The sequence below is a fragment of the Neophocaena asiaeorientalis genome, unplaced genomic scaffold, assembly GCF_003031525.2.
Source record: "Neophocaena asiaeorientalis asiaeorientalis breed wild unplaced genomic scaffold, Neophocaena_asiaeorientalis_V1.1 scaffold23, whole genome shotgun sequence".
Taxonomy (NCBI): domain Eukaryota; kingdom Metazoa; phylum Chordata; class Mammalia; order Artiodactyla; family Phocoenidae; genus Neophocaena; species Neophocaena asiaeorientalis.
In genome coordinates, this window is record NW_020175047.1 from 1,943,706 (window position 1) to 1,966,988 (window position 23,283).

Sequence of the window (23,283 nt, forward strand, 5' to 3'; positions counted from 1 at the left end):
CAATAACCCCTTTGAAAGGACAAGATTTCTTACTCACAGATCCTGGAAGACACATGGCATGCCTGGGGTCACACAGAGAGGCTGTGGATTTGGGGTGTGGCGATGGGGAGAGGGAGAGAGCGGGCTGGGGGGGAGGGGGGCAGAGAGAGAGAACCTGGCATTCTGCTTTTATTGGAGTCGAGGGTGGGAGAGCTAGGGTTCCACAGGTTCTCTCTTTATTGGTGAATTTAATACATAAGAGCCCGAATTAAAGTGAGGAAAGGGAAAAACAAGCAGTCAAAGTGTTAGTTATCAGAGTCAGCCAGAGAAGTCTAAAACGAAGGAAACTTCAGGGGTAGGCGACCTGGCTCTTCCTCTAGTTGAGTCGCTGGCAGTGTGCTTATTGGAGATAGCTGGATGCCTGGGTAATCAAAAGCTTAATGTTAGGCACTTGCGTTACAATTAAAAAAAAAACTCTCAGGGTTTACACCACAGGATGAAATATCTGGGGGTTGACAGATTCAGGAATGCTAGTGAAGAGACTCAATTTTTTTTTTTTTTTTTTTTTGCGGTATGCAGGCTTCTCACTGTCGTGGCCTCTCCCGTTGCGGAGCACAGGCTCCGGACGCGCAGGCTCAGCGGCCATGGCTCACGGGCCCAGCCACTCCGCGGCATGTGGGATCTTCCCAGACCGGGGCACGAACCCGTGTCCCCTGCATCGGCAGGCGGACTCTCAACCACTGTGCCACCAGGGAAGCCCGAAGAGACTCAGTTTTGACATAAAGGTTCTTCCCAGGGTGTGAACAACAAGGGCAAATCGTGAGCAGGTGTACGTTTGACTCCTAGATGTCAAGGTCTCTCTCCCAAAGTCTTTATGCACTCACTGGTCTGTTTTGGAGCTTCTGTGTTTTAATTCTCTCTCTCCCTCTCTTTTTAAAAACGTCTCTGCTCCCAGGCCTGCATTCCTTTAGAAGACAGGTTGTGCCCTGTGCATTTGTTTTTTATTTCATCGTCTAAATAGAGCCTGGCTCCAAGCAGGTGGTTACTGTTTGCTGACCAAATGTGTAAGGAATGACGGCAAGATAAATAACTAATAAAAAATGCCAGCTTCTTTGCAAACATTTTTCTTGTGGGGCATTTTAAATTAAGCAACTGCTAGCTCTTCCTTGCCTGAAATGTTCACTTAAATACTCCAGATTTTAATGTTGACTGACCCTAGGTTTAAAACATGGCCTATATTCTTATTACTTTATACCCTGAAGAATTTCAGGTAGTCAAAATCAAACCACCAGTTGTTAAGGAAAAGGATTGTGGATTTGAAGCCAGATTTGGTGGCTGTAGTCAATTAGAATGAGTAATATTATAAAAAGAAATTGGCTTGGAAAGACTAAAGGGAGAGATTTCCTTCACTGGGGGGTTATTCATACCAGAGCTGCTAGATGAGGGAGCACGTCGCACACAGTATTTCTGCTGAAAGGTTACTACTAAGACTAGTAAAGAAACAGGAGTGGCCCATGAAAAATCAAACAATCCAACTAGCATCTGTGGGGAAGGGGACTCTTCCTCCCTCCCCCACCAAGCCCTCTGGTGCCTTTTGGCTGGTTGAATTGAATAATTAAAAGGACATAAGGCAGATTAACAGGTGAAAATCAAATTGTATCACCTACACATGGGGAATTCACATAAGCATGAAGGATACCAAAGACAGTAAGGCAAGACAAAGCATATATGTCATTTTGGACTTAAGGAGAAGGATATAGGAGTCTGGGACTTCAAAGGGAAGCCCATACAATGTTGTTTTAAAATTTTTTAAATTAATTTTTATTGGAGGATAGTTGTTTTACCTAGAATCTTGAAAATAATCCAATAAAAGACTGAAAAATTAAATTCAAGATTTAGATTTCTCTCATGAAGGATGTGGACCAGGGCTTTGGAAACGGAAAAGGTGTATGTTCACATTTGGAAAAAGCCTTCAGTTCTTCAGTTTCTTTACTCTGATTTAGGCCTTGACTTAGATAGTGGTCATTTTTTAGTAGGTTTAGGTGGATGTTTCCAATTTCATTCCCTGTCTCAGTTGGGTGAAGAGGGTCTATGCATTGGTTTGTGTGGCTCTGAAAGTAGGACCAGTGAGGAAAAGCTAGGAGATGGCAGAGAAAAGGACTTAGTGGTTTGCGTTCTCCGCGGTGGCACCCCATCTTCAGCAGGAGAGGAGGCCCCTGGGAGCTGGCTGAGGGTGGGTCATGGCACTGTTTCTCAAAGTGTGACTGTGACTGACAGTAAGGAATACATTTTACACCTGACACAGCATGAAACAATATTCATCCTTACTACACGTGTGGCACTCTATAGAGTTTCTATTTCGTTGAAAAAAAGTGCTGGTTTATGACCCACTGGTGGGTGGTCAGTAGCAGTGTGAAAAATGAGACTGAATTGGAGCCTGGTGACTCCAGTGTCAATATCACCTGGGAGCTTGTTAGAATCAGAATCTGCATCTAAGGCGAGCTTACAGTGAAAGAGGAATCAAAGGTAACCACCGTGATTCAACCCTATTTGTATTCCAGCACGCGGGAGCAAAGGGGATGGAGAGTGCAGGCACTTTTCACCGGTAGCTGACATCGTGGGAAAGCAGTGCTGAGTCAGGCATGGATTCCGTGTCTCTCAAGCGGGCTACAGTAAACGTTTTGACCTCAGGTCCAGCTGTGCCTGAGGGACCCCTGGGAGGTGAGAGAAAATGGCCCTGTGTCACATGGCAGGTGGCCAGGGGCTGGGCACTAAGCCCATCCCATAAATCAAGTTATCTGTTATTTCCCTTTTGTTATAGCCAATCTTTAGCAAAGTTTGCCTAAGTATTCCAGCTTTGTCCCAGCTGTGCCAAGGGGGATTAGGGACAAGGTCTGGACTTGACAATTGGCTGTAACATTGGAAGGGGGAAAGGATCAGTTTCATGATTGCAGTAGTGCCTCTTGAGATGTCCCTAAGGGAAAGGTGAGTCACAGAGGACCACGACTGGGGTTATGAGACCCAGCGGTCCTGGGGCGTAGAAGACATTGTACCCCGACAACTTCAGAGACTCTGGGTCTGGTTTGTGCCTAGAAAGCTGGTGGCCCCTCTAAAATGTTCCTTATCTTTGTGCCCCACTGAGGCTTTTAAATTCTGTCGCCGGATGTTTAGTCTCGGAGTATCTACAAAACGTCCACGGTTGCATAGCTAGGCCCTCTTAGGTTCAAAGATGTGCAGTCTTTTCTAACTTTTGAGACTTCCAGAATGATCGTGTTTTAAAAATAGTTACAAAGAAACGAAATAGGACCCAAAGAAAAGTCAAAAGCTCTTCTAGCTTTTTTCCCCCCTGAATAAACACACCCATTATTGAGAGACTCGGGCTTTTTGTGCAGTGTTACCACTAATATTAAACCTGATGAGACTGTGCAAATGTTAAAAATTGAGTAATTGTTGTAACGTGAGGCCTGCATTGGGCTTGCAGCCTCAGTCAATGTCTTCTGCTGCCTCTGATCTGCTCGGCTCACTGCCACCAAGGACCATGGACAGAGGCGGGGCACCTGGTGGAGACTCCTGCCGGCGCACTGTGCTGGCCAGGGCGGTATGACCAACAAGTCTGGCTTCCCCAGTGGCTAATCCAATTGTGTGATAGTTTATCATGAAGCAAAATGTACTTCAAAGTGATCACTTCAATGGTGAAATTTCAACCCTTCCAGGGGAGGAATTTGTTTGGGCCCCCCAGCTGTCAGACCTGTGCTGTCCGAATGTCTACATGCCAAGGAATATGTTTAACCTGCAGGGAAGAATCATCTGGCAGATTCAGGTTCTCAAGCCTGACATTTTTGGTATGCTCAGCTCTTTGGAGCTGGTATGTGTTTTGGCCCCACTACATATGGAAAACTGACACCTTCTTTCCCATTTATGCCTTTCTTGGCATCATTAGTATCAGACAAGAAAAAAAGGTTTCTCTCTATTCTTAGGACCTTCTGGAATCTCACAATTTTGAAACTGGAGAATTGATTTTTTTTTCAGGTAGATGTGAGGGTCTTTAAAAAAACCTATCATTTGGGCTTCCCTGGTGGTGCAGTGGTTAAGAATCTGCCTGCCAATGCAGGGGACATGGGTTCGATCCCTGGTCCGGGAAGATCCCACATGCCGTGGAGCAACTAAGCCCGTGCGCCACAACTACTGAGCCTGGGCTCTAGAGCCCACGAACCACAGCTACTGAGACCGCGTGCCACAACTACTGAGCCCGCACGCCTAGAGCCTGTGCTCCACAACAACGGAAGCCACCGCAATGAGAAGCCCGAGCACCGCAATGAAGAATAGCCCTCGCTCGCTACAACTAGAGAAAGCCCGCGCGCAGCAACGAAGACCCAACGGAGCCAAAAATAAATAAAAAAAATAAACTCCCCCCCCCCCACCAAAACCTATCATTTAATACCTTGTTCACCCATGGCAAAATCCTGATTAAAAGCAGGCAAGATGGCAATCAAATATTTTAAAATATTCAAAAGCAGCACTTTCAGCTGCTCTAGGCAGTGCCAGTATTTCTCAGAGCAAATCTACTCTAACTACACTTCAGCTCTAAAATCAGACAAGTCTGATAAAAATAGAAATGAGTGATTCTATTCTTCGTGAAATAAGACAAATTATGCTTTGGGAGAAAATAATTTGCTATAAAGTATAAAATGTTTTAATCTTTATATCTTATAATAAAACCATGACATGTTTATAAACACTCTATCAAGCATTTTTACAAGGGGGCCACCGCTGACAGCTGGAAACGCAATAAATATGCAAAGACACACTGAGTATGAAATATACATCTTGATTTTATAATCGTGTGTGCTTTATTTTTTACACAAATGGAATGGAAGTGTCGAATATTTACACTTAACAGGAGTGTAAGCTGTGCAGTGTCTCTGTAAACTCCAGCCCAGGCAAGGAGTATGTTTCCCTCCCTCCCATCCGGCACTACAGCTCAATGGAGAAGCATCCTGTCAGAGAGAAGCACAAAACTGTCATATCGAAAGGATCTCACGCATACAGCCTGGTGCACTCAGAAGTTAAGACACATTTAGGAAACACAGATTCAAAAAGGAGAGAAGAAAAGTTTGCCATCTCATTGGGAGTCAACCTTGTCATTTGGTTGTCTGTCCTCCTGAGTTGCTAGGGAGCTTCTGTAGTCTATCTTTTAGATGATCTTTGTCTAAATCATTCACCTTAGTTTATCCTCAGCTGCTACAAGAAACTGCACAGCTGTACAAGAAATGATTTCCAAAGCACAGTTTTCAGTGAGGAAGGATATTTACAGACTAAAGTGTGTGTGTGGGTTTCCATCCACATTCATTTGTACCCAATGTAGTATGTGTATACATGATAGACATACCACATATACCATACGTACAGAGAAGTAAAATGTATATCCACAGAATTCTGTAGGGAGTCCTCTTTCAAATAAGTTGTCATGGGAGGTACTCCACATACTCTAAGGGAAATGTCCCCTTTTGTCCTCTTTAGGAGTGACAGATTACTATGATAAACTTAGGAAGTAGCCTGAGTCTTTGACTTAAATATTTTTGTAGGAATTTAGGCAGGACCAAGACAGGAAAAAAGAGATGTAATTTCACCAGCAAGTCCATTCAATCTCACCAGAGCAATCACCAGCTGAAAAGCAGAGGGAGCTTCACATGAAAATAGGAAAAAGAAAGCTTATGAATGGAGAAAAAGTCTCTCTCCAAACCAAGGTGATGGCATGGCTTCCATGAGAAGGAAGAGGTTTGGTGTCAGAATAATTGTTGGGGCCAGAGTCTGCCTTTATTGAAAGGAAGTGTCCTCAGAGCCATGGGATGGTGCTGGGAGCAGGCTCACTTTGGACCAGGCTTCAGGCAGAGGCACCCAGGTGCCGGCAGGGCCCAGAGCACATGCATCATCACTGCCAGGGCAGCGGTGCAGGCTGGCTCAGTGAGGTGTGATGGAGCTGGCTCCAGTGCAGGACCTCATTCAGGCTCAGCTTTGCCTTCTGGGCTGCCTGGGTGAGGCGGTGACCCAAAGAATTTGTGTCGTTAGTCCAGTGTATGGACTTGCTGTCTGAATCAGCCATGAGCCCTTTTAGGACGGAAATACTAAGGAGTGGGTTATGGGAGAGGAGATGATCAGAGATGTGAGAAGAGAAAGGACAGGAAAGGTGGAGAAAGAGGAAGAGGAAGGGGAGAGACTGAGAGTAAAGGAGAGATAAACAAAGAGACTGGGGATCAAAGGGGAGGGAGAAAAGAAGGAATGCGGGAGAAAGCCAACAACTCAGAGAAGACGGGAAGGAAGGATAAAAGGAGAGGTACACAGAAGAGAGCTGGAATGAGACAGAACTAGGAGGGGAAGAGCAGAGGGGAAGAATGAGGAGAAAAAAGAGGCAAGAGCCATAGGAGTGGGGAGCTTTTCCCTGGCTCGGAGTCCTGAAGGGCCGGCAGTAGGATCTAAGACAGCTCACAGGCACCTGAGTGCAGGCTTCGTAAAGATGGGCGCGCTCAACAGAGCGAACCCAAAAGCTTGGAGCCGGGAGAAAAAGCCTGCAAAGAAGTGGCCAACAAATCCTGTGGGAGGAGAGCAGAAAAACAAATGCCCCTGCAATTAGCTGACAAATGGGATTTTGATTTTGGTAAAGCTGAGACCCCCGTGGTGCTACACATTGTACCAGAGCATGAAAAATAGCACCAGTGAGACGATCTGGCACTTTTCCGAAAGGGCCCAGCATGTGAAGGTGACGTTGCGCCCCCAGCAAGCCTTCAGATTGGAGAGAGCTCTCGACAAAGTTTGCAGTGTTAGCACCAGTCTGGCCCCAGGCTCCAAGTGCATTTGCACCAGTTGTAATCTGGGTAACTTTCATGCCATTTCCACACAAGTCGTCAGATTTGCTGCAAAACACACTGGTTCACTGGAGCCGTAGAGACCTCAACATTGGGAAGCGCAAGACAACACAACAAATGGAGGTGTAAATTCTACAGGAAAAGACCCTCTCTCACCGATTGGCTCGGTGATTCTTCAAGCAAATATATATGTATATATATATTTATATAAATCTACATAAAAAAATCAGTGCAAATGCCAATTCTAATCAGAAGCATCTACACTAGGAAAATAAATAATTATATTACTACAAAACCAAGGGTTGGTGGGTTCAATCTGATTGTACTCAGCCACAGCAATACTTAAGATTAAATGGAAAGCACATCACATGACCCGTGGAAACATCTATTCATTAATGACAGTCCTTTACATAAATGGTTGCATGCTTAGTTGAGAAACCAAAGAAGTCATCATGGTGGCCTAAAAGTCGAGCTGGGATCAGGAATGGCATTCTGGTGGCAGAAAACTTCTGGGAGTAAGACTGATGAAAGCAGGCCTTGACCTGAAACTGGCGAATTGCAGACATGGACACATTTTTGACATTTTGAGCGCTCCAAGGAAGTCTTGGGATATTTCACTTTCATCAGAGGGAAAAATGCACTGCTAGCCCTTCCATTGGTAAAGGTAGCCTCAAGACTATCGGTAGATGCATGATTTTGCATTTTTGTGTTTGTTTTGGTGACTGCAGCCGGGCAGACAGTGGTAGTTTAGTGTAAGACGAATAATGCTTGCTTTTGGAAAGAGACCCTCATTCTGAGCTCTGATGTTTACTGTGAAGAAGCCCCATCACTGCTGATGGCTGTCTCTTGCTCTCCCATAGCAGCCTGCATGCTGGTTTGCTGCACAGTGTGGCAGAATCCCTGCCAGGTCTGATGTACCCCAGAGATAAGGCGATGGGGCTTAGTTTGGGCATGTATACAACCCAGAGTTGAGTAGTTATTGAGATCACTGAAAAGTCTCTCTCTAAACGCCCTGGGCACAAGCAATGCTGATGTCACCAATGGCTCTAAAGTGGGATATAGGCTTCGGGAGGTTTCTTTTTGTAAATCATCATTATTATAATTGCTAAAAAATAAACTTGGTCCAGGTGCATCCCCCAAGAAAGGCAGTTCAGTTGGTTGAGCTCAAAGTCATTAATGGTCTTTCCTGATGGTTCTATCTCTTTGTCCGGTACACAGAAAAAAACGTCTGTACCCCTCACGCCCCCCCAACCAGATGCTTCCCTTCTCTCTCTTCCTCAGAGAAATAGTGCATTTTGGGGCAGATCTCTCCATGGCTCTATACCTTCTCTGGCTATTACAAAACCCTCAGTTACTTGTGAAACAGACAAAAAAAAAGTCCTAATTATTCATGATGGCCAAAACACTAAATGATCCTTTAAGAACTGTATGTAAGTTAACTAGGAACAACATTATTCAACTATTTGCATGGCAGGCCCAGGTTGTTTAACAAGAGAAAAGCAAAAGCAAAAACTTCCCTTTACATCATTTGCATGAGTTTGTCTCTGAAAGCCATCAGCTTAAAAAAATGCATTAACCAAATGTCCTCCAAAAATATTCATGAGGGTAACTCATTAAGGGATGTGCTCCATGGGAGTGTGTCACTAATGTGGAAGGGAGATCATGGGAGGTAAGTGAGGGAGAAGTCTTTGTCAGGCTTCAGAAGGAACTCAGATGCTCTCAGTGGATCATTGGCAACAAAAGGGAGAGTGCAGCTTTCTGTTGTCGAATCGGGTCATCTGCAGGTAGCGCATACATTTAGTCTTTCAATGAATTAATCTTTACAAAATATTTCACAAAACTTCTTTAACCTATAGAAATTCATTTCTATACATTTAATATATTTTTTATTATATAAATTACTCTCATCTTTAGTGCCTTCTTTAAGTTTATAAATGGCAAAATAGACGATAAACAATCATAAAGCTAACCCCAGGTGGAATCCCCTCCTCTCAGTGAGGTCAGTCCTCCACACACTCGCAAATTTTATGAAATGCTTGTCTTTGCAGATGCCAGGAAAAGAAACTACACGCTTATCCTTCCCTGATATTATGCCGTCTCCAAAGGGACTCCTTTCTTTTTTTCCCTTCGTTCTTTCTTTTGCTTATTAAGAAATCAAAGGAGGTGCATAGTTATAAAATTCGAAGTGTACCAATTACAGATGTGGGTAATGGGAAGGTTGGTGAAGTTCAAGTGCTGGCAACTTTTCTTTAAAGCAAAAAACACAGGGAGCTCAGCAGCTAAATCAGCTCTGGACATCTGCTGGGTGAGGAGGCTGCCCATCTCTTGGGCACAAAGCCCGTCAGAGGTTCGTCCCTACCCCTGGCACGCTGAGCAAAGCAAAGCCTTCCCACGTACTGCACTGTCTTTTCTGTCCCACCCTTTGGCCCCTCCTTCTCCTTCATGGCTTCACACAGTTTGTGTTGTACATTCATAAGAATTCACATTGACTGCAAAAACATAAATGCAACAGAAACATAAAAGCCTCCAAGTAGTGTATTATATATATTTTGTTCTTCTAAATGCTCTTCTGTCATTGTTGGAGGTGCAGTGGCTAATTTATAACTTCTCCTTTGAGGGAATCCAGATGAAAGGCCCAGATTGCTCTTCAATAACAAGCTTGCATTGGTTATAGATATCTTCTAAGGTGTCACCTTGGACAATAGCTAGAACAAAAGCAAACACACTGGAGTTAGGAATCACTCGCTGGCTGGTGAAGAACCACCATCAATCTCGCAGCAGAAGCTCAAAGAGTGACAAACTCATCAGGAAGCTTAATATTACTTTTTATTAGTAAGAAAAAGCAGAAATTCACTTAAGCAAAGTCACAGCAATGATTTTTAAAAATCCTTACAAGGCACGTCCTAGATTGGTAATAAATGCACCATGGTCTTCCTACTTTCTACATGTCGCTCTGTAGTTCTGCACAATGAATCATTCATTTATTTAAATTTTATGGGTGTGTACTCTGGGCCAGGCACTGAGCTAGGCATTGATCAGTTTTCAGATTGAGAGCTCCCTGTTATCAAAGAAAGCCAGACTTATATTCTCCGTACTGTACTTATTTTCTAAGGGGCAGAAATTCAAATATTTTAGATACAGAGGAAATAATAAAGATTTTAGAAGAAACTTTAGTTAATCTCCTCAACCCCCAAAACCTTTAAAAGAAAACCCCATTCATTCTCCAAGTAATCTGGTAAATTGAGATTTTACCTTACAGGGCTGTTTGTAGTGAGAATACCTTATGGGCAACTACTTGTAAAAAACATAAAAATAGGAGGAAACAAACAAACTGGGTATTACCTAAAACACCAAGTCACTTACAGTAGATTTAAATACATTTTATTATCTCCTTTGAACAGCAGCTATCTTGTAGATAGATATCCCAAACACGTCAGTCCTATCTGTATGACACTAGGGCTTAAAAATAAACTGTTACTGAAACATGGTTTAGATCTGCAAAAACAATCCTCAGAATGTATTGATTATGATATTTTATCCCTGAATATAAACCACTGGTCAAAATGTACATTGTTTTGATTTAAAAGAACATCTTGGATGTTCTTTTAGATGAAATATAACTCATATCTTTGTTATTAACCAAAATTTTACTTAAGATTTACCCAATTCAGCATATTTGCAAACTGCTAAGCCCATGGCATTTTCATATTCTGAATGAGAGAAAAAAGAAAACACCAAACTTCATGCAAGGTAACTCAGGAGGAAAGTTCTTGTTTTTAAACCATCAGTGGTAAGGCAAATTCCATAAAGTTTGATGGCTCTTTGGATTTGATCAGTGTTTCATGAACGCATGTTAACGATAAAGAACCCAGGACGTGATACCCAGGACAAAATATCCCCCCAAATTCATGTTTCCAAGGAAATATTTAAAAAGAAAAAAAAAAAGTTTTGCATTGAGACTTGACATGGAATTAATTGAAATACAGAAAGTGTTTCAACATTTTCTTCAAGTGCTGCTAATGGGGAGACAGACCCATAGGTCCCTGAAGCAAAGGACAGAGGCCCTGGGCTTGCTTCCCAAGAGTAACTGCTTTGGACGGTACACATTTTGAGCCTTAAAAGTTTCTTTTTCAAATTTTCTGATGATCTCAGGGAGAGAAGCTGAATGAGGTATTAATGCTTAAAATCTCCTTAATAGCAGGAGGTAGCTCAGTGGCATCTACCACTCACGGTTTCGGGTAGGGCCAGTGGGAACCTGGAAGCTGAATCCAGAGAAGAAAGAAACCAGAGCTTTGCATCAAATGGAAGTACAAGGAAATAAGGGGTTTTTAGCAGGAAGGTCTTAGGGCCCAGGTACACCAGGCCCAGAGCCCTCTCTATACCAAATGTCAGACAATTTATCTCCTTTCTCACAGCACAAATGTAAATGAAGTTTTACCTGTAAAATATTCTCCAAATTCTTGTTCTAGCTTAATTGCACGGTCATAGGTTTTCTTGGCTTGTTCCTCTGTTAAACGCTTATTCATCTCCCTGGGAAAATGAGAGTTTGCTATTAGAACACAAAGGGAACATACCAAATCCTGAAAAACTACAATGCATGGTGAAAATGAGTCCTGCAGGAAGCCTAGTGTAATCTTAGCAGCAGCCTCCTATTCCTCTTTGCTGGAATATTTTCAGCCACTAAGACTCCCTCCCAGGGGGCTCACTCTCTCGGAGGGCAGTCTCTTGGTCCCAACATGGGACTGAAGCAGGATCTGTTCCGTCATGATTTCCAGTCACTGGTTCTGTCCTCTGCAGCCCCGCAGAGTAGGACCAAACTTCCTTCCTCCATGTCAGGCCCTTGGGTCTTTAAGTCAAGTGCTGATGTGTCCCTCGAGGCTTCCGCTCTTCCAGCAAAAACTGTCCTGCTTCCTTCATCTATTCTCTCACTGGATATAATTTCCAAATCCTAACCTTCCTGGCCACCCTTCCTTAGACTTTGTCCTCATCTCTCTCAACCTCTTTTAAACATGGGATGTAGAATTGAACGCAATCTTCTAGGGTGGCCAGAGGGAGGAGAGGAGAGGAGACGGAGAGAAGGGAAGACACATCACAGCATTTCAGAGCTCATTATATCTAAGAGAACAAGACTTGACTGTTCTCAGGTCCTGACCTCGCAGAAAGCTTTGATCTCTCGACTCTCCCATCCTCCCCAAGGGCTGCTGTTCATCTTCAATGTGGGCAGGAGACATGTGGAGTGGAGAAAGAGACAGTGCTTCCAACGAATTATAGAAAATGTGACAGGCCCCTCAGGCGTGTGTATCTTTCAGGCCGAAAAAGCATTCTGTAGCTTGCGCGGCTCAACTTCTGCAAACAGTGAGGCATGCCTATAGCAACAAGAGCCCTGAACTTCCTCTGTTTTTATAATCAGTGGAATTTCAAGGAGCTGCTAAAGATGGCTTGAATTAAAGATACAGAGAGAATGGGACAATCAAAAGCGCTGGGACCAAAATATTTTCAAACAGACTCTAAGCAAGTCATATCAAATAGTGAGCCAGAGAGAGGAGCTTGGCAAGAAGGAATCTCCGATGCTTATTTTGCTTATTTTTGTTCGGATAGAAGAACAGGCTGTAAAGGAATTACGCTGGGCATTCTCTGTCCTTCTTTCTGTTAGTCTTGTCAACCACTGGTGTATCGTTAACTGTATGTTAGTGCTGCTTTATCAATCGTAAGATTATTTAAATCCAATCTAGTCTCAAGGACAAATTGAGGAGGGAGGAAAAGGGAGAATAACCTCATCTATTGATTCACAACCAGTGTCAGCTTTATCCTCTCATGTCCTCTAGGTGTTAATATTTTTTGCCAACCAAACTGTACTTATTAAGAATTATTTTATCTTCCCATTTTTCTTAATCAAAGACTGACAATCATTGCCTCTGATCATCATAAGAATACCAGTGTGACTGCACTGATAAAAGTTCAGCTAAGAGCAAAGACAGTTTGGTTGGTCCATCGGGAGGCATCGCAGGTACAGGTAGAATTTTGAAGGCATTGCTGCCTTCGCATGTCACTTTAGGATGCCAGACATCTGGGTCATGGGTATGTAGTCTCAGGTTAATTCCTTTTTCAGAGCAAGTAACTGAGGTCAGAAGTAGTAAAGGGACTTGCCTAAGGTAAAAGAGTGAATTTGATGTATGAACTCAAAGTTTTTTTTTTTTTTTAAACCAATTTTTAGTGAAATAGACTTTCCAGTATACCAAGACTTTCTTTCAAAAGAGGCCCTTATTTAGAAAAACACAAAACACAACCGAAGTCTGACACTAACACAATTCTGGACTTGATGTTGAAGGCTGCAATATACAGAAGTGGGAGTTTCCTGAAGTCTTGTTGTTGAAGTAAACCCATCTTCAGCTGAGGGATGGTATCTATAATTCTCTTCCTAAACAGCACTAGCCCTAGAAGCTTTGAGTGGCTGTCACTCTTGGGTGGCAGGAGATGCTGGGCTAAACCAAGGTATCTTCTCACAGAAAGAAAGTGTTTTGCACCAGATGTCAAGAAATCATGTAGTTCTGGTTCTTCTTTGACTTCCCTGGCCCATACTTGTCCGTCTTCTCTGAATTCCCTTTGCATTTATTGTAGCAATACTGAATCTAGGATTTTATCCTCTAATACATGAACTTGTTTTGTCTCCCTGCCCAATCTGCTAGTTCTTTGAGGGCAGAGACCATGGTTTGTTCACTAGCATGTGGCATGGAGCTGAGTCAACACTTAACCTACTGAATGAGTAAGTGAATGAAGAAATGAAACAATGAATGACTGGAGAGCTAGACAAACATAATTATGATACAGCTGAAGACAGAAGTAAACACAGGCCATCATGGGAGCAAGAAGGTAAAAGCAGATTGGGGTGGAAGTGTGGGGAGCCACAGGAAAGCTTCTTATCGCCATGGGATGGTGGTGGGGAATAGAAGTCACATGGCAGGTACAATGTAAAAAAACACCTCTTTCGTACACACCCTTGATTTTATGCTCCTCTGAAGAGTCAGCTGCGTATGTGCTGATAAGTGCTGTGGTCTGATGTGGATGATGCACTTGGGAATAATGTGTGTGATGATGTATCAGTGCCTAATGTGACAGCTGCCATGCTTTTGTTCCACGTGACCTAGCCTTCACCCCTCCCTGAGGAATGGGCAATTCATGCCAGCTTTGCTCCTCAAGTAAAACCCTCAGAAAAAGAGTGAGCTGGAAAGTAAGCATCTAGCATTTCCTAATAAGATCACATTGGTTTGAATGTCACCGTTACGGCACTACGCATATGGCTGCAGCAAATGATGTCAGAGTCTCTATCTCATTGTGGAGTCCAGCCTTCAGCAGGTTTGATTTTCCTTGATGATACATGGCCGTGACAGGGCGCTAAGGCAAAACTAAACAAGGCATCTCACAGTTGTGGAAAGCAGTAGACCTTCTCCTACTGAGAACATCCCCCAGTGTTGCACTGAACCAAACGTGCAGCTGCGGTTTCTCCCTCAGGCCTCCCTTTCCCCGGAAGCCACTTATCCCATTGCATGTTTATGATGTGAAAACTTATTTTTCTATTTCTGAAACGGGCCTTGAAGATGCTATTCCCAGGAGGTGGGGGCCATATTTCTATTCTTCTTATTAATGTTAGCATTATATAATGTTAGCAGTACTAATAACATTTACGAGGCCCTTCTCAGATTATAAATCACTTTTACTTAAGGAAATGTGCGGTTGTTTAATTCACTTTGCTCAATGCCCAACACAGTAGCTTACAAGAGGAGGAATTTAATATGTACCATTAGGGATAATACTATCAACAACCATTATTTTATCTTCAACACATATTTTTCCACAGTGCTAGCTGTGGGCAAAGCTCTTTATGATATATAAAGAGGTATTAGTACCTAATTAGTACCAAATTTAGGTATTAATACCTAAATTCATGGGGCAGAAGGTACTAAGAGTGACCTCCTGACTTTAGTTTTTCATCCTGGTAAGAAGTTTGTCCATCTTTTATTTATGGGAGTCTATTCTGATTTTAAGATATAGCTCTGGCAATTTCCCTAGAGATCGACTATGTATTTAACTTAATTCTCTTAGACTGCAATTCCAGCTACTGTCGCTTCTTCCTTCTAGAGAAGGTACCGAATAATTGGTCGATATCCTCTACAAGTAACTGCTTTCTCCTCTGGGATGAATGATTTCACTGTCTTTGGTCTTTCCATAAACACTGTTTTCTAGTACTTTGTGGTTCACTTCTGAACCCTGCCAAATGCTCTAATGTCTTGAGGCCCAAATGGAGGCATATTTGGGCAAAGCTCTTACAATGGACACACTGGTGCCATCTCTTGTGGCCTCTTGGAAATGGCACTGTTTACATGGTTTGTAATGATAAAATAGTCTTATTTCTCTTACAATAAAGTAACTTGAAATCTTTTATAGTAATAATAGCTACCATTTAGTGAGTGCTTATTATATGCCAAAGACCATATGGAGAACTCTACATTCAAGACGCTGTTTAACCTTGACACTAGCTCTATGAGGTCTGCATCATCAATGTGCTTAGTTTAGAGGTGAGGAACTAAATCTTACAGATGTTAAGCAAATTGCCTGAGCTCACATAACTGAACAGTGGCAAAGGAAAGAACCAAACCTAGCCTGATTAATTTTCAAGTCCCTGCTCTTAGCCTTTTTGCTCAGCTACTTTTATGGCTACTGCAGCGTCACTTTTGTATGAGAGTGGTCTACAAAATAATGCCACCAATTTGTATCAAATTGGCACAAAAAATATTGTTACTTTACAGCCAGATCATGAATATCTGCCCATTTTGTTTACTGATTTTTGCAGGAAGATATTTTACACATTCGCTTAAAGATAAAAAGAACAAAAAAATCCAAGTCATGCATTTTCCCCTTGTTTATAAATGTACACAGGTCTGGAGCCTTTGGTTAAGCTTGTAGATGTTTTACTGAAAGGCCACTGAGAAAACGCCCTATTAAGGATAGCGGTCTACATAACATGAGGTTTTAATTAAGAAACATGAGAATTCTATGCTATAACAACGTGAAATGCCAACGCAAAGAGTCTAAAATATTGTTTGCTCCCTCTATGAAAACCCACACATTTAAAAAAATTTACTAGTGGAACTGCTCTCCAAAGTAAGAGATAATTTAAAGATGATTGCTTCCTATCATTTGGAAAGCAAAGCAAGATAAAACAAAAACAAAACAAACCAACCTACCTTCAAAACTGCAAGACAAAATGAAAATATCACACATACAAAAACAACTTGTGAAATGAAAACAAAAATCAAGAAACATTAGTGAAGACATTTTAAGGAATTATTGACATTATGTCTCCAGTGGTTCAAAAGAACTTTCACCTATCATTAAAAAAGGGAATTCTTAAAAAAAAAAATCAACAATGGCAGTTCCCATTTGTAAGCATTTATGACAAAGAGCTGTTAACAATTTGCTCTGTCGTACGGAACAGGGGGCTGGATGAAGGCCGCTGCTGTCCTCCACTTACATCAGAGGTTCCAGAGACTTGGGTTTAATGAAGATGGCAATGGGATAGAGCTGGGCAACTTGTAACCGCTTGATAGCATTTCCTGATACGTCAAGTATACAGTGTTTGCCCTGGAAGAAAGAAAAGAAAAATATGGAGTTAATCCAGGAAGAATGATCATAATCAAACCAAAAGGAAAAAAAAAAAGTAAGTATGTTTTAGAGGGAGGTAAAAGATACTGGATTTCAAATTTTGAAAAAGAATCACTGCAAAGCATAAACAAAAGTTGATATACAGGGTTATAACCAAATGTTTGCAATAATTTATATAAGCGTCTGTCACTGGGATAGATAATTTACTTGTGTTATCTCAGTTAACTTTATTTCCTTAAATAAATACCTGATGCTCTGCACAAGGAAGCTGTGTAGCCATATGTAATATGACTGAGTCCACCCTCATGAAACGCTCATAAACCATATTTGAAAACAACTGTCAAAAAGAAATTCCCAAATTGTCAAAGAAGAAATTCCCTACCTATGAGGTACATATTATCAACTGCATTTTACAGAAGAAAAGACTAAGGCTTAAAAATACTAACTTGCCCAAAGTCTCAAACCCAAGTCTTATTGGTTGAAATAAATAGATACCTTATTGTCTCACCCTGACCAACGTTAAATCTGGAAGAATGGTAATGTGAGTTTAGAACAATCCCATAAACATTTGCTGAGTGTTTATATGTATCCTGCCTTCGATATGCTCAGTCTAGTATAAAGCAAGGACAGACACAAAGAGTTACCTTAAATATTTTATCTTAAATGTTGAGAGATAGGCTTGCATAGTGTCTAAATATCTTGTTTCTTAACAAATAAAAACCCTGTTACACTATAGCACACCTCATTTAACTTGCTTTCCACTGCAATGAGAGCTCAGAGCAAGGAGCTGCTTTATAAAGTATTTCTGGAAAAACAGACACATTTGCCTCACATCATACTCTGCCTCCTGGAGGGAAATGGCTTCATTGCCCCGAGGCTAAAGAGCTTTACAAAAGAAGAGAAAAAGCATACTATGCAAATAGAAACAGTCCTAAATCAATAAAAGGGGATAAAAACTCATCCATAATATCCATGTAAAAATGAAGAGAGTCCAGTGAGTACTTGAGCTTTTATAGGAGAAACACACTAAGATGGCTCAAGCCTTTACCACTTAAATCAATTCCAAGTTTGCTATCTGTGAAATGCAGCAGTTATAATGAAATGTCTAAATGCAGTTTGATTATTCACTGGCCAGAACAGTTCGCTATAACAAAGGTTGTGTCTACGAGAATAGATGCCATTATCCGGGAAGCTGATTCGAAACAGTATGATATAGCTCAAAGAAGCCAACTTTCCAGAGAGAAGAAAGCAGACCCACCTTCTTACTGTATTCTCAGACAGACAGGAACATTTCTTGTTTAATCTTTTTAACCAATACATTAAAAGGAGGGGAAAAGGTTGTGTCAAATCAAATCAATCCAACAAATGTGATTGCCTCTTAACTCTTTTTTTTCTTCTATGAAATTGGTTCTGTGTTCATAGGAGATTAGGATCTTTCCTTAGGCAGATCTTAAAGGTACACTGAAGTGCTTTCCTGTCCTATTCTCTCTTGAACGTTCTTCTCATTTCCACGCCCTTGAAATCATCAGGAGGAGGGGAATCACAGCATCTACACCTCCTCTGAGTTAAAATATCTGCCAGCAACAGGCCAGGCAGTCCTCCCCATCTACCTACCCCTCCACCAGGAGGATCTCCAGTTTTCAGGGAGATGAAAAGTTAACTCTTGCTAACAAAAAGAATTGAGGACCCTGATCTAAACAACAAAGAAGAGTGACAAAGTTTTTAAAGTAAATTCAATGTTGTGGCCAAAGATAAATGAGTCAAGGACAAAGTGAATCTCCATAAGCTTCAAGCTGTTAATTGCCTTTAGGTTTATAAGCTCCCTTTCCTCCTCTCCCCGCCAGATCAGTCTTTATTGAGATTAGAATAAAGATTAATGATCTTGCTCTAAAGGGATTCTCTGCTTAGAGGTCTTAAAAGGAATATTTAATCAAAATTTACAACTGAAATCAGGAAAGAGTAATGACCAAAAAAATGCAGTTTGCCACCTGGGAACCTTCTTCAGGGGAGACGTAAGATGATTGGGGAACATACCCTTTCTGCTACAAATCTCACAGACTGCACACTGGTTCCATACAAGTTGTCATTGTACTGGCCAGCTTCTATAAACTTGTGCTCTTGGATGTCTTTCTCCATCTGTTCTCTGGAAATGACAAAGTGATAGTCTCTGCCATCCACCTCGTAGTCACGCTTTGGCCTCGTAGTATCTTTATAAAACAAAAAAGATGAAAATAAGGTAACTTTATACTCATAAACTTCCTTTATACACATATTTTTACACCCTCAGCATAGATATATAAAAATATGTAATATGAAGGACCATGACATAGTAGCAGGTCCCAGGCTTAGCCTCCCACTGTAAAGACTATAAAACTAGATAAAATATATGGAAATATATTTTCAGGCATCAGACAACAGGCAGTGTTGGGCTGTAATACTTAAGAGCAACACGAAGGGACTCCGCATTTACTCCATTTTCATTTCCAAATGGAGTGTCTAGAGGTCATGTAGTGCTAGGAGACTCTGAAGACTGTGCATTTGGTTGAGACGCCAGAAGGGCCGCATGTTATGAGGTTACTCTCGACTTACTCTAGATCCACCTTCACAAACCCTAAAACCAAGTCAAAACTGGAAGAAGCTGATTTGTCAGCAAATTATTACCTGCCAGAACAAAAATGTAATATTCTATAAAGGAAGATAACAAAATCCAGATGCCCAATAATGTAGCATCACTATGTCTAGCACATGATAAAAGATTATGGGACAAGCAAAGAAGTAAAATAATGTCTCATTAAAAAATGGACATGCAGTATAAATATATTCGGGGATTTAAAAAGATGTAAAATGAGATGGTCACAGTTAAGGAGGGACTAAAAGTCATCAACTCTAACCATAGATAGAAATGGTTAAACTTTTTGGTAAGAAGAGAAGGGAAAATAATTTAACGTTATAAATAAAAAAAAAAAGTTAAGATAAACGTCACATGATATCACTTATATGTGGAATCTAAGAAATACAACAAACTAGTGAATGTAACGAAAAAGAAGCAAACTCACAGATACAGAAAACAAACTAGTGGTTATGGGGGGAGGGGCAATATTAGGGGTGAGGGGGTGGGAGGTACAAACTACTGGGTGTAAGATAGGCTCAAGGATGTATTGTACAACACTGGGAATATAGCCAATAATTTTGCAATAACTGTAAATGGAAAGTAATCTTTAAAAATTGTATTAAAAACAAAGAATACAGGAGGGAGTAAGACACATTCTATACCTGCATTGCTCAGTGTGGTCACCAGCAGCCCCATTCAAGAGCACTTAAAATGGGGCTGGTCCATACATGTACAATACACAGTGGATTTCCAAGACTTACTACCAAAAATTATGAAATACCTCAATAATTTTTATACTGATTACAACTGAAATGGTATTGTTCTGGATATATTGGGTTAAATATAATTTATCCTTAACATTAAAAAAATGTTAAAATATTTTTGATCTTTTACCCAGATATTCTTCCTAGAAATCCATCTTTAAAACTTATCAAAACTTTGGGGCTTCCCTGGTGGCGCAGTGGTTGAGAGTCCGCCTGCCGATGCGGGGGACGCAGGTTTGTGCCCCGGTCCGAGGATGAAGTTTTATCCTTAAAGATATTCACTACATTAATTTATAAATTATAAATAATTATAACACATAATTATAATTGTATTTGAGTTATAATTCGTAATATTGAAAAGTAGAGAAAACCCAAAATACCCATAAGTGAGAAAGTATTAATTATGATATAATAATCATTTAAAAGTTATAAAATTTTAATGATATTAAGCAAAAAATATCTATCTATCTATCTAATATGTGCCTAATCATGGGAGAAAATGCATGAAAAGAAAGAATAGGTAGAAATCTATGAAAATATTAGCAGTGATGTTACTTCTGGGTACCTTGTGGGATTCTGTATTTTTATTTTCTTGTTTAACTTTTTATCATTTTCCATGTTTTGTACAATGAACATGTATTGATTTTCATAAAATAGTGCTATTAATTAAAAAAAGAGAAAGAGGAGACTATGCAAGGTGGAGGGGAAGTAAAAATGGTGTTAAAGGATTTTTTTTCTTTCAAAAGTGGAGGAACAAGCTGGGAGCTGTGACGAATGGCCTAGGGTTTGACCTGATCATTTCTATCTGGAGTCTCTCTCAGGGTATGCTCTGTGACAAGGTCTCTTCCCAGAATCCTTGCTGGGAACAGTTTCATGAGATAGCACAGTCGTCCTAGTTCCCTCCTGCCCATGTACTGCACACATGCAATTCTTGCTATTCTTCTGTATTCCAGGAGACATTTGCAGTCTTGAAATGTAAAAGACACTTCAGAGCATAAAGCTTAAAAACTGCAGAGTGAGAAAGAAATATCTGTTGAGATCAGATTTAAGAGCTCGATGATCTAATAAATTAAAATTCCCTGGTGGGTTTGTCTATGTACACAGAAGGCCTCTATGTATTTTTACGTGACACAGTGGGAGTAGAGATGGAAGTGGTGAGTGGGTGGGTGGCGAATGGGAGGAAGGAGAGCAGATAGCTTCTTACAGGCATGTAGCCCTGAGTGTACCAGAGGGACCAGGGGACCTGATGATTGTCCATAATGACAAGAAAGCAGATTAAAGTTTGCAGTGGCCAGGAGAGTGGGTTAAAATTTTATAATCCTTCTTGTCTGCATCTTCCCAACTCCTGAGGCTGTGAAACACTTGGGAAAGGCTATTTTGTTTTGCAATGACACACGGCCCTAAGTCATCCTGAGGTGATTTTAATAGATGGCTTTGTTTCTGATCTCTTTTCTTGTAACTGAGGGTGATCATCAGTTAGATCCATTAAACCTGTAACCTGCCTTCACTGATTGAGCTCACTTTGTTGTTACAAAAAAACCTTGCAGGTCCTCCAAGCGTCACACAACCCAAACGATGTGTTTGCCTGAGCTGTTTTTCAGGAACTCAGAGTCAGCTGCGTCCAGTTCGAGCTTGAGCTGGTTAAGACCACCGACCCTCCAACTGGGCAAGTGCCAATGTCCACTTGGTGACCTGACATCAGGGGGTCCCAAACTCCACCCTCAGAACATGCTAATGCTGTGATTTTCTGAACATGCTTGCCATGAGGAAGCCTGTAGCTTACTTGCACCTGCACAGAATGACATTTACCTCACCTTTTTCTTATTTCCAATCATCCTTCCCCATGCTCCCCACACCTCAGACCGCCCTGCTCCTTCGTCCCACAAATATCCCGTTTCTCGCCTTCGAGGAGGCAGAGAGTCTGAGATTCTGAGAGTCTGAGATTCGTTCTCCAGTCTCCTCACTTGGCTGCCTCGTGAATTAACCCTTTCTTTGTTGCAAACCTCGGCATCTCAGTGAACCTGGTTCGGTAATGTTATTCTATGGGAAAAGATACTTCAGTGGCATTTCCATCAATCAATAAGAACATACCGATGCCTATCAATAATCCTATGCTATTTTATTTATTAAAAAAATATATATATTATTTATTTATTTATTTTTGGCTGTATCGGGTCTTAGCTGCAGCATGCAGGATCTTTCGTTGCAGCGCGTGGGCTCTTTGCTGTAGTTGCGTGGGCTTCTCTCGAGTTGTGGCCTGCAGGTTTTTCTCTTCTCTGGTTGTGGTGCGCAGGCTCCAGGGTGCGTGGGCTCTGTAGTTTGTGGCACGTGGGCTCTAGGTGAGGCACGCAGGCTTAGTTGCCCCGTGGCATGTGGAATCTTAGTTCCCTGACCAGGGATGGAACCCGCATCCCCTGCATCGTAAGGCGGATTCATTACCACTGGACCACCAGGGAGGTCCCTTTTTAAAAATAAACAAACCTATGCTATTTTAAATGCTATGGGAGATACAAAGAAAGGATTCATCCTGCCCTCTAGGGGACCACATCATTTACTCACTAAATAGAGAACAACACATGGCAGCGTAGATGAAACGTGTTCGGTGGGGAAAATTAAATGAGATGCCTGGAAACTAGGTAACTGATGGTATCTGAATCACTGGAGAGACTACTGGAGGAACAGAATTACATTTTATCATCTCAAAAGGAGACAAGCTTTGTTTAGATACTTACGAGGCACACAGGAGCCAAATTTGTCAGGGAATTCAGATATCAAGTCATCATTGATCCGATCCTTCATGGGGCCCAGGATAATCACTGGCCGGGTATAGTTTACTGCAGAAATGGAAAGGAAGATGCAGATGAGGAGAAAGACTTGGAAACCACTGTGCTCTTAAGGCAAAACTGCCAAACGCCAAGAACTGGTAAGGGTATTACTTCGGTGGATAAACTGCCCATATAGCCCTGCATAAGGAAATTGATGTTTAACACAGTGTGTTGGCTGAGTCTACTTTCTGGAATTTATCTACTTTCTGGAATGTTTAATACCCAGTGTGTTGGCTGAGTCTACTTTCTGCAGGGAAAAACAACTGCAGTGTCTGTCAATGAAAAGAAACATTTGGAGAGGTTTTGCTTACTCTACAGTTATGCCTACACAATGTCAAAACAACTACTGAATTTAGTCAATTGAATGGGAGAAAAAGTAGCTATTTGACCATTGTTTAGGCAATGGCTTTAAAAAGTAATCATCTGCAGTAATGACACCTTATGTTTTGTTTTTTGGGGTTTTTTTGCGGTACGCGGGCCTCTCCCGTTGCGGACCACAGGCTCCGGACGCGCAGGCTCAGCGGCCATGGCTCACGGGCCCAGCCGCTCCACGGCATGTGGGATCTTCCCAGACCGGGGCA

General features: G+C 41.6%; 1 protein-coding gene and 1 pseudogene across 2 annotated transcripts in view; both read right to left on the minus strand.

Annotated features, from left to right (window-relative positions):
• Positions 1-5,911: 5,911 nt before the first annotated feature.
• On the minus strand, positions 5,912-6,918 carry LOC112412099 (uncharacterized; annotated as a pseudogene).
• A 2,441-nt stretch (positions 6,919-9,359) lies between these two features.
• Positions 9,360-23,283, minus strand: part of DLG2 (discs large MAGUK scaffold protein 2) — a 783,758-nt gene continuing 769,834 nt past the window's right edge. For both annotated transcript variants that reach the window (XM_024763574.1, XM_024763575.1), the window contains 5 exons: positions 22,610-22,711; positions 18,537-18,709; positions 16,372-16,481; positions 11,281-11,372; positions 9,360-9,547 (listed from right to left, as the gene is read on the minus strand). In XM_024763574.1, coding sequence (XP_024619342.1) covers positions 9,441-9,547; positions 11,281-11,372; positions 16,372-16,481; positions 18,537-18,709; positions 22,610-22,711 — 584 coding nt within the window. In that variant the 3' untranslated portion in view covers positions 9,360-9,440. The remainder of the gene's footprint in view (positions 9,548-11,280; positions 11,373-16,371; positions 16,482-18,536; positions 18,710-22,609; positions 22,712-23,283) is intronic.